This window comes from Echinops telfairi, unplaced genomic scaffold (genome assembly GCF_000313985.2).
Source record: "Echinops telfairi isolate 266 unplaced genomic scaffold, ASM31398v2 ScPeMD7_1;HRSCAF=3_0, whole genome shotgun sequence".
Lineage (NCBI taxonomy): Eukaryota > Metazoa > Chordata > Mammalia > Afrosoricida > Tenrecidae > Echinops > Echinops telfairi.
In genome coordinates this window covers 38,280,635-38,293,672 of record NW_022103896.1, presented here as the reverse complement: position 1 = coordinate 38,293,672, position 13,038 = coordinate 38,280,635, and the positions used below count along the sequence as shown (strand labels likewise).

At 42.0% G+C, this 13,038-nt stretch overlaps 1 protein-coding gene across 1 annotated transcript; it reads right to left on the bottom strand.

Moving 5' to 3' along the window:
• Window positions 1-1,140: 1,140 nt before the first annotated feature.
• Window positions 1,141-11,221, bottom strand: PABPC1 (poly(A) binding protein cytoplasmic 1). Its single transcript, XM_004697457.2, has 14 exons — window positions 11,006-11,221; window positions 10,683-10,798; window positions 9,041-9,171; window positions 7,670-7,764; window positions 7,260-7,397; window positions 7,044-7,139; window positions 6,269-6,541; window positions 5,699-5,789; window positions 4,274-4,384; window positions 4,024-4,178; window positions 3,578-3,662; window positions 2,343-2,473; window positions 1,814-1,906; window positions 1,141-1,369 (listed from the first exon to the last, which is right to left on the bottom strand). The coding sequence occupies exons 1-13, from the start codon at window positions 11,177-11,179 to the stop codon at window positions 1,814-1,816; spliced, it is 1,689 nt and encodes a 562-aa protein (XP_004697514.1). The 5' UTR covers window positions 11,180-11,221; the 3' UTR covers window positions 1,141-1,369.
• Between the last annotated feature and the right edge of the window lie 1,817 nt (window positions 11,222-13,038).

The window sequence follows — 13,038 nt, the reverse complement described above, 5'->3', positions numbered from 1 at the left end:
TCCCTTCAGGACCAGTGAAGAGTGGCGATACTGGGAAGGTGGGGTGGAAACAGGGAACCAATTACAGGGATCTACATATAACCTCCTCCCTGGGGGAAAGTGGGTGAAGGGAGATGGTGGACAGTTTAAGATGACAAAATGATTTATAAATTATCAAGGGTTCATGAGGAAGGGTGTGTGTGCAGAGAGTGAGGGGGGGAAAGGGAGCTGATGCCAGGGGCTTAAGTGGAGAGCAAACATTTTGAGAATGATGAGGGCAACGAAGGTACAAATGTGCTTTACACAACTGATGTATGGTGATGAGTTGTACGAGCCGCCAATAAAAAGAAAAAGAAAAAAACCCACAAAGATTAAAATAAATACACCCCAAAAAAGAATTATACAACACACACAAAACAAAAAAAAAACTAACCCTGGCAACAGTATGGCTACAACTTTCTCAAAGGTGCCGTGCCTTTGAGTCAACCACCAGGATATTTGCTAGCGGCACACAAGCTGGTCTATCCACTGCGGGGTAGAAATGCCCAATCGTTTTAAGCAGATTGGGGATGTTAAGATTAAATCGGTCAACATGAGCACACCTCTCAGAAACAAGACTTAAAAGCCAGTCCACAGTGGCTGCTGCCATCAAATTCTGTTCTCTGTATGGCCGACTGGCATGATTTCTAGTTGATAAGCACCTGTTTTGCATATAATATTCAAATGACTCAATACAAATATTCCTTGGGGGGATTTAAGAATTCCAGGTGGTCTAACAGCTTATTAAATTAAAAAAAAAAAAAGTTTATTAAATCCAGAGGAATTTACTCATGTTTCTGCATAGCCCAAGACAACCTTGAATAACAGTACATTTTGTAAGCCAATTCCAGATTAGCACCAATAAGACTTCCCCATTGCCCAGAAAATGAACGACAAAGCAGATCTTGTGCACGGTTTAAGGAATTTTTATTAAAGCAAGAATTTTATAATCCAAATTACGTTTCCTTGCTCAGTTATCAATTCTGTCATCTAAAACAGAAGTGACACTCTGAGCTATTCCACAGTAAAGAATTACAAAATTAAAGAAAGGAATGTCAAGAATTTACATTCTTTGCTGAAAATTTTTTCCCAGGGTCTATAAAACATTAATTTTTTTTCATATTTTACTATTTTTTGTGGCTTTTTGTTTTTAAATGAATAGGAATCTAGGACTAGCATGGTTTGCTAGCCCTGACATTTGCTCGGTACATAAGGTTCAAAGTTTCCTTTCCTTTTTTTTTTTAATTTATTTTATATTTTGCAATGTTTTTTCCACAATATTTAAGTTTTTCGATGTTTAAGTATTTTTCTTCGGTGAAGCATGAGTTTCTTTTTCGTGGTCCCTGATCATCTGTAAATGTAAACAAAAAAATGTTTTTCTATTAATCTGCCACGCTAGAGGCACCAATTCCCAAACTATCAAATCACCTCGAGGAAACAATGCCTATTGGTCTCTAAAGAGCAGATATGTTCCCCAACTCTAGCCCAGAAACCCTCTTGTCACCAAACACCTGTGACAGCCAGAGAACAGTTAGTTTGGGAGATGCTGCCAAGACCACCCTGTGTACATGCTTTGCTGAACATTAGTTCTGGGAACCAAAGCTGAAGCATCAGCAATCAAGCCTGACTGCTGGAGGGCTGTGACCAGACTCAGACTGGCGCACACAGGCTTCCCATGGATTCAGCACCAACTTGATGGCAACTGATTGCACCAAGACTACTGCCCTGGAACAATGATCAGTCCAATTTGTTCTGCATACTTTCAAGTCTTACGAAAGGGGGTAAGTAAGCTCACTTAAACAGCTGGAACACCGGTGGCGTTGTTAACTGCTTTCTGGGCAGCCTCTTTAGCTTGGTGGGCTTGTAGAACAGCTACAGCTTCATCAACCTAGATAGAGGGAAGACACAATCAACTCAGAAAACACAAGAAATAAAAGTTTCTGAGACAATAAAAGCATTCCAACTAGAATCGCACCACTATTGCAGGATGAGAAACGTCCTCGCAGATCAATATTTTGCCCACTCCTTAATTTTAAAAACCACAATGCATCAGCAAACACTACTCTAGCGGTTAAGGTATCAGCACCAGAGGGAGCCTAGGGTCTGGCTCAGGATGGCATCCAGGATCTTACTGAGGATCAGACCACCCCCTCTGAACACTGGGCAGTGCTTCCGCCTCCCCTTCGACATCATGGCTAAGCACCCGTACCCCTCCCCCCAGACACAACCACACTACGGTTACTATTAGAACGCTTAGAACTGCGCAATGCTTATATAGGAAACAACATAATGTTCTACATGACGAGCTAGAACTCTGCAATCACCTTAGAGCGAAGAGACTCGGGGGACTCGAGCATGTGCAGAAGTTCGGAATTGTCGATCTCCAACAGCATGCCTGTGATTTTACCAGCAAGACTCGGGTGCATGGCTTGAATAAGAGGGAACAGCCGCTCACCTGTGGAAAATGGATTTTAAAGATCTCTATTTAAAAAAAAATGAATGGCACTTATTTGTGACTGGGATTTAAGAATTTTGTATATAGCCCATGAGGGGGCTTAACAGTGTTGGGAAAACGCCTCGTCTCCTAAACTTCTTGATGCTCCCTTATGTGCCAGCACACCATTTCAGCATTGTAACCTACCTGTCTGGACACAGGCGCCCTGGGAAGGAAGGAGTGTACTGGGTTAGCTGTCAGGCCACGCAAGACAGTCATTTGAAACCACCAGCTGCTCCAGGGAAACGAGGCTTTCTACTCCCAATAAGACCGAACGTTTCTGAAACCCACGGGGACAGCTCTATTCTGTTCCATAGGATTGCTCTACGGACCAGAGAACGGACTATGGAGAGTTTGGTTTTTTGCTCTTGGGAAATTGATTATAAAAACAGATCCCCCACAGGGAACCATTCACTGGCAGCAGCAGTCAGCCAAAATGAAATAATGTTGCTTTGGGTTTGTTACATCTGTGTTCCCTTAAACCCAGATGTTCCTATCATTTGCTTTGAATTCCCTATTCCAAAAGTGGGGTGAGTTCTATGCTGTGTACCACCCTCCCAGTATTTTAACAACTTTTTAACCTTTTAGTTACTGTTGCTGGATGCTCATTAGTTGACGTCACCTCAAAGCACACCCAGCAGAACTCAAAGGGACGGTTCTTCAAGCTGCAGCCTCCACTGGAGCCAATGGCCAGGTCTCCTCGGAAAGCTGTATGGGCTCCAACTGCCAAGCTGTCAGTTTGCAGCTGAGCAATTAACCACCGTTAACACCAGCCTGTGCCATCACAATCACCGATGCTAATGCTAAACCTATCTCCTCAACCAACTAGTGTGCCTGGGTCAGGCGTCCTCAAACTAGCCCGCCGAAGACCTTTATCCGGCCCCGTTTTGTTTTTCTACTTCAAAATAAGATATGTGCAGTGTGGGTAGGAATTTGTTCATAGTTTTTTTTTTTTAAACAACGGGTCTGAGGGACAGTGAACTGGCCCTGTTCAAAAAGTTTGAGGATCCCTGGTCTCTGTTGTGATTTTAGTCTCTTTGTAACGAAGTGGATCTAGATACTTACCCAACATTTGCTTTTGCTCTTGAGGAGGGGCAGATGCTAACATGGAAGCAGTCAAAGGTTCCTGACCTTGTACATGAACAGCAGGCTAGATTTAAAAAACGGGAAAATCAAGCAAGCTTGTAAGTATAGGAGTATCAGCAAGTATTGACGGATGATCTATATACTGGACAATCCCTGAGCTTTGTAATTAATGAGCAGGACTCCGCCATTGAAGGACTTTTGCAGGCAGCGAGCTGTTAACACCTCCGTGGATGAGTAGGCACAGCCGCAGTGGATGCTGTGGGACCAAGCCTCCACAAGAACACCGTGTCCTGTGGCCCCCAAGTCAGGACAGGTCAAACCTCCCACCCTTTGTTCCTTACAACTGCAAAACTTGGACACTAATTAGCAAAAGGTTTCCATTACCTACAACTTCCATTTCCCTAAGTGGACCATTCAATCCGTACCTGCTGCATGGTGACCTGTGGCTGTGCGTTGAGATGTTGTTGAGGATTGCGAACTCCCGCGGCGTATTTATACTGGGGAACGGTGCGGACAGCAGGAGCAGCTGCAGCAGCAGCAGCAGCAGGACGGGGACCCATGGTCTGTGTTGATGTGTTAGCTGAAAAATTATTTTTTTTAAATTTGTTTCCTGCATCTTCACCTTGCTATTTCAAAAGTATGAGAGCAATTGTTAGAGGAAGGCTTGAGACTCACCAACACGTTGTGTTGACATGACTCGTGGAACCTGTGAAGAAGCTGGTCTCATAGTACTAAATGGTGGTCTGGGAGCAGCTGGGCGGATAGCACCGGGCATATTTTGGAATGCTGCAAATAAAGAGACAGATGTGCATTAACTGGGTCCAAGAGTTGATGCTGCTTTTTAGGGCCATGATTTGCACAAAATGTTGAAAGTGACCAAGTATACACTCAATTTTCATTATTTGCAGGTTATCTGCCAATTTGCCACATGTTAAAAAATCTGTATTTCTAACAGTCACTCACACACATGCACAGAATGATCAACATGTTATGTCCCCTGGTTTCAGCCCCCAGCTATACTTGAGGCTTTCTGTCATCTTTAGTGCCAGACTGTGCATTGTTAGTGATTCTGCACTTGAAATGACCCCAAGCACAGTACTAAATGTTGTCTAATGCTCCTGCGGTCAGTAGATAAGCCTCATTCAGGCAAAAGTTTGATGTGAATGAAAACAACAAGGGTACCTTCAAAAGCTCCTGGGTAATTTCAGTTTCCCACTTTTGCAGTTCCCTCGTGTCTGAAGCAAGGTGTCTGTCTAAGAATGAGCCTACATACTGCCCTCCTCAGAAAAGCACGGCAAGTGCTCCTTCGAACCTAGCCCTGTTTCTTGCCGAGAAGCCATTATTTTATTTTTTTTCCACTAGAGTTCAGAGCTCAGTGACTTCATGAAGAACAGGTCACAAAAGCAGTTACCACTTAAGAAACACCCAAGTTTCAGTATCAGTAGGTTAAAAAACAAATTTTAAAGCCATACAAGGACCAACCAAAAACCCACTGCCAGAGATTCTGCCTTCAAGCAACTCCACAGTACAGCGTAGAACTGCCCTGCCCCGCCCCGCCCTGTGTTTCTGAGGCTGTTCCTGGGAACAGAGCCTCATCTTTTTCCTGTGGAGGGCCTGGTGGGTTTATACTGTAGACCTTGCGGTGTCTGTCCCATGTGTAAGCGAACTAGGTCCCTCCACACAGGGAAAGTGCTACCAATACCAGAAGTCAGACTATATTAAATTAAGCATGTCCTCCACAAAAGTTAAGGCCAAGGCTCTGATCCCCACGCATGATTAGATAGTGCTTGATCTTCTCCAACATTTATCTAAACACATGAAATTAGACACATTTATCTAAACACACCTGGCCCCACTCCCAAAATTTTCATAACTCAATTCATTTCCAGGTAGGAATGAGAAGTGTTTCATGGGTGTTTTAAAGAAAACACTGGGATCACAGTCTAAACACAACCGGGAGCATAAATCAGAAACAGAATGTTAACCACACCAGGTAAGTAGACTATATCAGTGAGTTTTGCCTAACACACTATGGTACTTTTAACCCAAGTAATTTCACAATATTAAATTCACAGAATTAAAATGAGAAATTCTACGTACGATGAGGTCTGGCACCCTGAGCAGTCCAGCGAGGACTTGGTCTTAACTGAGCAATTTGGCTAGGAGGATAGTATGCAGCACGGTTCTGAGTCTGCGGGAAGAAATGCAAACATTACCACCTAGCAGGGCTTCGTAGCAATCATCATGCAGATGTCACTAATGTTATAACTATTATTTGGGGGCACAAACAAAATTAAATCCAAGAACCATACAGAAAGAATCAGAAGGGGAGGAAGGGGCAACAACTGCAATTACCAACACATGAACACCCACCCCCTCCCAGGGGGACAAACAACAAACCACGGGGGTTGGGAGACAGCAGTCGGTGTAAGACATGAAAATAAACAATTTCTAATTTATTAAGGGGTCACGAAGGTGGGAAGGAGGCGGAAAAGGAGATGATACCAAGGACTTAAATAGAAAATGTTTAGAATAATGGCAACACATGCACAAGTATGCTCGGTACAACTGATACTTAGATTGTTACAAGAGCTCTAAAAGCCCCCAATAAAATGACCTTTTAATAATAATAGAGAATCAGAGCAATGGCCTCCATTCCTGCAGACCCACCTGTGGGATAGCTGCCATGAAGTAACCTGAAGGAGGTGCTGGCTGGTAGGGGTTGATCACGGGGTTGGGCACAGCTCTCACACTTGCCATTCTCTGCATATATTGGTTAGTGAGGTGAGCCTGGCGTTCCTCTTTACGCTGAGCTAAAGCTACATACAATGGCTTGGTGGCCACAATTCTACCATTCATTTCTGTGACTGCTTTAGTGGCTTCTTCAGGGGAAGAGAAACATACAAAACCAAAGCCTTTGCTGCGACCGCCCTCCATCATAACCTGTCCAAAGAAACCAAGATTAAAAAGGTTAATGCAAAGGGCGAATGCACCACCAAAAACAAGGGGTGTGGCCCGTTAATGCCAGTCAATAAACAGAATATAATAAATAAACTCATTAACCACAAGAGGGCAAAAATCATACTAAGGCACTCTCCTAGCCAAGTACTGGAGAGCTGAAAAGAACAGCAGTTCTCAACCTGTGGGTCATGACCCCTTTAGCCCCAGGGGTCGCCCAATTCATAACAGTAGAAAGAGTCCTTAAAACACGGCTCCCAAGCGGGGAGGGGTAATCTCTTTACTTAAAAAAAAAAAGTGAACTACACAGAAGGAATTGTGTAAATATAGATACCAAGGAACAATTAGTTCCTTTAAAAATGGACTAATGAAATATAAAGCTTCAACAAGAATATGGTACACACTTACAATGTCACGTGGGGGTTGGGTAATAATTACAAACGTTTAACAAAGTGATTGTGTCACACTTCCCACACCATGGCTTTACCTTTGCACTAGTGATTGTTCCAAATGGAGAAAACTCTTTGCGGAGACGTTCATCATCAATACCATCATCGAGGTTTTTCACATATAAATTAACACCCTGAAAGAAAAGCAAATGTTTCATTTCCACCCCAATGTTTCCTTGTTAGCCGCCAGCTGCTGAAATGCACGCAGTGACCGGCTTCTCCTGTGTCTTAGTTGGCTGTTCACCAAAACCAACCTGGTATCTGGTGATCCTATCTTGCTTCATCTGTTCAAATTTGCGCTTAAGTTCTGTCTGCCGCTCCACTTTTTTCTGAGCTCGACCAACATAAATTTGTTTCCCATTGAGCTCCTTCCCATTCATTTCATCCACAGCCTAAAAGAAGTCACGAAAATTTCATGTATTTGCAACATTTGTTTACATTAAATGATAGGTTAAATTATAACAACTGACCTATCCCAAAAAATTATAGCCAAGCTCCCAAAAATATATAGGCTGCCAATTTATACTTTCAGAGGTAACACATGAAATTCAAATAATTTAGAAGAATCCCATGCTTATTTATCTCAGTAAGAGAACAGCACACTTCCATCCCGCCCTTCTTACAGAAGACCCCCCCAAACTGCTTTACAGCATGCAAATCTTACTTTCTGTGCATCTTCATGCCTCTCAAAGCTCACAAATCCAAAACCTTTGGATTTTCCACTTTCATCAGTCATTACTTTCACACTTAAGGCAGGCCCTAAAAAATATTTTCATGTCAGTAAGATATTCCATACAACAGGTAATCTATACACCTCAAACTCAGTGAAGCAAAACAAGTATTTAAAAATGGGAATTGGGGTTAAAAAAAGACTGCAAGTTGATTTCTTCTCTAATCCTACCTTCTACCCAAAGTCCCCTACAAATCTTCGATCTCTCTGCTCTGAAAGATGCCTCCTTCTAGTCAAGGAGGTACGGTATGTTTTAAATAGCAATGATGCGTTATTCTTCGTGTGAGTACAGAGACTTGTTTTTTTCCAGCCAACTAATTTGATTCTTGTGTGAGAACTAAGCTACAGGAATTTCTTAATTGGCCCACCTAATTTTCAAAGAGTGAAGAGGATGTATCCTTTGGGAAGACAGTGAAATCACCCAAAGGTGGGATGTTTCTGAAGACTTCTCGCCCTCAAGTAGAAGAGGCAATGCAGCTAAAGAGGGCAGTTGTTTCAAGTGGGTGGGGCACAGTATTGTTTTCATTTGGTTAGAGAATTGGGAAGACACTCTCAGGAACTAGCAATTCAAACATGACATTAGAGTTATTAAAATAATCTTTAGGCACTTACTAAGAAGAATTTGGGGTAAAGATATTAATACAATGTCATTTTCCATATCTTAAAAGGATCAGTTTTACTGCCCAAGAACAAGGTCAATGTGGCATGCTAGATCAGCAATAGAAATTAGACTATCTAATTCTTGATTCCTTTCTAATAACGAGGGCAAGGCTAAGCAAACCAGCGCTAATCATACAATTACAAGTTCATCTAACTGATCTGACAACAACAGTACCTGCAGTGAGAAGCCAGTTCCATACCATTAAGTTGAAGCTTAATGAAATGAATGTGAACTGGATGGAAAGGTATTCTTGGTCTTGGAACATCATTGACTACCTGAGGCTCAGACTGGCCAGGTTTACTGTCTTGTAACTACCATTGGCTGTGGCAAAAAGCAAGCTCCCGAGGGATGCTAGGACACAAACCCAGCTCTCCAGGCCACAAAAGCAGAAATCAAGAGCCCCATCTCACTGCGCCATCTAGTGCCATTCACACTTATCCAACCTGGATAGAACTCTAGATAAATGGGACCGGGGAGGAATCAGTTCAAATAACTTAAAAATATTTTTTTCAACTGAAAAATTGTTAAGTACCACCTATGTCTCCTCTCATTGACTTTTTCAGTATAAAATACTAGTCAAACCAGTGCAGAGCAGTGTCTCGGCGCTGGAGTGTAAATGAACTCGGACACATTACCGAACTTGCCAAAGAGCTCCTTGAGGCGCTCGTCGTCCATGTCTTCCCCAAAGTTCTTGATGTAGACATTGGTGAACTCCTTCGCCCGGGCTCCGAGCTCCGCTTCTCGCTCTTTACGAGACTTAAACCGTCCCACAAACCTAACAAAACACATCAGCACTGTACCATTAGATTCTAGTTCATGAACTTCCCCATCAATTAAGCCAGATGGGAGAATTTCAAGTAAACAGCACATTTTAAAACAAGTTGGGCCTTACAGACCAAGTCTGCTACTCCTGCAAAGTTAGTCTCAGAGAGCCGCAGGGGCAGCCCTCCCCTGTTGCTGAGGGTTGCTGAGTCAGAACTGACTCACTGACAGGAGCTTTGGTTCGGGTTCCAACTACACTGAGAATCAGCATCTACATTTTGACAAGAGCTTCTGAAGGAATCCCAAGAATTTGAATGGGAAGTCTGTTAAAATGTAGATTTTGATTCAGTTCATATACAGAAAAGCACATTCTCAGCATGGGACTGACCAGCTGAATGGAACCAAAGTTCTGGTTCTCATTTTTATAGCCAAAATATCAATGTACCCTTACTTAATTTATACCTAGCCAGTGATGGGCAGTCTTTCCCCCACACTGTTCCTGATGGACAAATGAAGGAATTTTCATTTATCAATACTGTTGGCACAGAATCGTTTTCCTGGTTTCAACATGTACTATATTCCTACAAACTCACCTTCGTTAACATGACTCATTACTGAGCAGTTGCTGGTTCTGAGAGATCAGTATGGAGTCTTTACACAAGTGTTTTCTTGGTTATGTGAGCAAGAGAGAATCTAGCAAGCTAACGCTGCCCTGCCCTGCCATGTGCATGCCCTCTTCTGTACAGACCTACCATACCACTGACGCCCAGGCTCAGGGACTTAGGAGAACCACCCCTGACCCGTGACCCACCCAACCGTGTGCGTGCCTTCGTTATAGCAGTTCACACAATGGTTACTCACATCTCCACAATGTGCCCTCAGCGCTGACCATGCCCACTCCCCATTAGATTAAATCCACTGGCACTGAGGATAAAGGGGTCAAGACTTATGTCTTTGAAAATCTACAGTTAAACAGCCAGGAGCAGCGACAAGTATATTCCAGTAAGAAGTATAAATTGTAGCAGTTTTTGAGAATGATGAGGGCAACGAATGTACAAATGTGCTATACACAATTGATGTTATCTATGGATTGTGATAGGAGTTGTATGAGCCCCCAATAAAATGATAGCTGTATGATCAAGTAAAGAGATTAGGCTCTGACAACAGACCACTAAGCTTGTCTCTCAAGGCACCCCCTCATTCTAACAGGTAAACGGACAAATGATTTTAACTTTCTTATACCTTAGTCTCCTGAATTATAAATAGGCCAATTCATTAATACCCCAGGAATCATGAAGAGTGGGTTCATGTCTGGCCTCATAGTTTTTCAACTACACAATGACTGAAAAAACTTAACATTCCTGCAGATCTACTTTCTTTCTCCTACTATCTTCTCTGTGTGTCAGTGTTGACCAAATTACTTTGTTCCATGGTAATGAATTATTTCCTTTACACTAAAGGGGCTAAAAAACTTGTAAAACTATTAAAACTGGATCTGAAGTACCAAAAAGTATCCCTACTTACACTTTCCGGTCGTTGAGAAGCATTCCATTCATCTTTTCAATAGCTCTTTCGGCTGCTTCCTGTGTCTCAAAATGTACAAATCCATAGCCCTTGGAGCCATTTTCATCACAAACCACCTAGGGGGCGGGGGGAAAAATGAACGCCGACTTTTCATTACTTGCTATTTATTTAGCATTTTCCTGTTGTTCAGAGATAAGCTGTCAGCCCTCTACCCTGGGTCTTTGGGCAATACAGATAAGACTAATAGCAAGGGTTATTATTTTAAAAAAACTAAAGGTGCCTAAAAGTCAGCAAATGCATTTACCGGTCACCTTCTTGCTTACCTTACATGAGAGGATGTTACCAAAAGCAGAAAATGTATCATACAGTGCTTTATTATCAATGGATTTGTCCAAATTTTTAATGAATATGTTGCCCACTCCACTTTTGCGAAGCGATGGATCACGCTGAGACCACATGATGCGCACCGGCTTGCCCTTTATGACATCAAAATTCATGGTGTCCAAAGCACGCTCCGCTGTGGGGAGGAGGAGTTTGAGAGTAAGTAGCGCCCTTCCATACTGTACTTCTTGTATAAGCAACAGGAGGGGTGAACACACAGGCTTTTACAGGCAAACTTAAGACGGACCGATTAGAATGATCAAGCACCACACATTACCTTCAAAAACTCACTGCCAACTCCTAAAACAAGGAAGAACTTCCCTCATAATTTTGTAAGATTGTTCCCGGGAGTCGAAAGCCTTTCTCCCCCGTGGTGCAGCTTGTAGTTTTGAACTGCAAACTTTATGGATCATAGCCCAACTTGTAACCACTAAGCCACCAGGGCTCCAGGTATAAACCTCATAAAGGCAAAGCAGATGAAACTAAATTTCTCAAACATTTGGATTATGTATTTCTTAGACAATCTCTTCCTCTAATTGCCATGGAGTTTAAGGTCCCCTTCCCCCGGCCCTTGCTAACATAAAATCCTGGTTTTCCCATATACCCGTCTGGATATTGAGCAGTACACACCAAGGGCATTATGCAAGCCTAGGCTATCCAGAGGCTAAGTATCCTCTGGATTTTAATCATTTCAACTTCTTCCCTACAACTTTCCAAAATTTGTTATTTCATTGCTTATCACTGCCATGACACGAAAACAACCCATTTTATTAATAACAAGGTCCTAAATGATTGAAGGGGAATTTTACTGATTCATTTCACAACTTCCTATAAACCAGTAAAAAATAAAGGGGGTGGAGGGGGGACAAGTTGACCAAAGATTTCAATCAAGCTGATAAAGTTGGACATACTGCAAAATAATGAACTTCGTAATACCATCTTTACCTATTCATAAGTTTCACACACAATCGATAGTTACAAAATTAAATTGATTTACTTAACAATGTAATCACAAATTGAGTACCAAAAAAATTAAACTCTACCCCAAATTTCAGTTTATGATAATATAGCAAACTATGCATAAATCTGCGCCATTCAAGAAACGCTTCTTTAACCCTAAGAGGTCTTTGGTTTTTTTTCCCAAAATGTAACCTTGTATGAAAACTAAACCTCCTACCATTAATCAATTCCAATTCAGTAACCATAAATCGTTAATTCCCCCAAAGGGAAATCCACAGCCCGTTCAGTCTCTTTTTCCAATTCAGTGCCAATGTAACTGAAGTTATTGACAGAACAAATCTTCTAGCTACATCTTTTCATAAATGAACGTTACAGTTTTTTAGAAGATAGTGTTAATCAGTTGGCAACTCATCATTCCACCACACCTACTCAGCTCCTCTAGTTTAGCTGACTAGGCTTGAGCTTCATTTGAATGAGTCACCTCTTCCTACTAAACTGGAAATTGGTCACTTTCTGAATCTATTGTACAAACCCATCAATACAGCAATGAGTACAAAAAAGCCTTCTGGAGTCGTCATTACACACACAGAAGCCAAATAAAATTAAAGATACAGAGGTGCCACCAGAGTCATACAGCGACCCTATAAGGCAGGGTAGAACTGCCCCTGTTGGTTTCAGACTTATTACAGTACTAGAAAACCTGTCCTTCTGAGGAGGGTGGTGGCTTCGAATTGCTGACCTTGTGGTGGTCAATAGCTATCCAGTAATTACTCTATCACCAGGGCTCAATATACTGAGTCTATGATATACTGTACCACTTGTAACCATGACAACCCTCAAGTTCCACTTTTTCAAACCCATAGAAACTTATGTTTAAGATTTTAGAATGTTAAGCTTAGAAACAATGTTAAAGACTTTCATGTTTTCCCTTTAATTTCTAGTATCAGTTCAAATTTTCTCCAACTCATCGATTGTAATCACCTAATCCAGTCATCTGTTCCTAGTTGTACTAGTC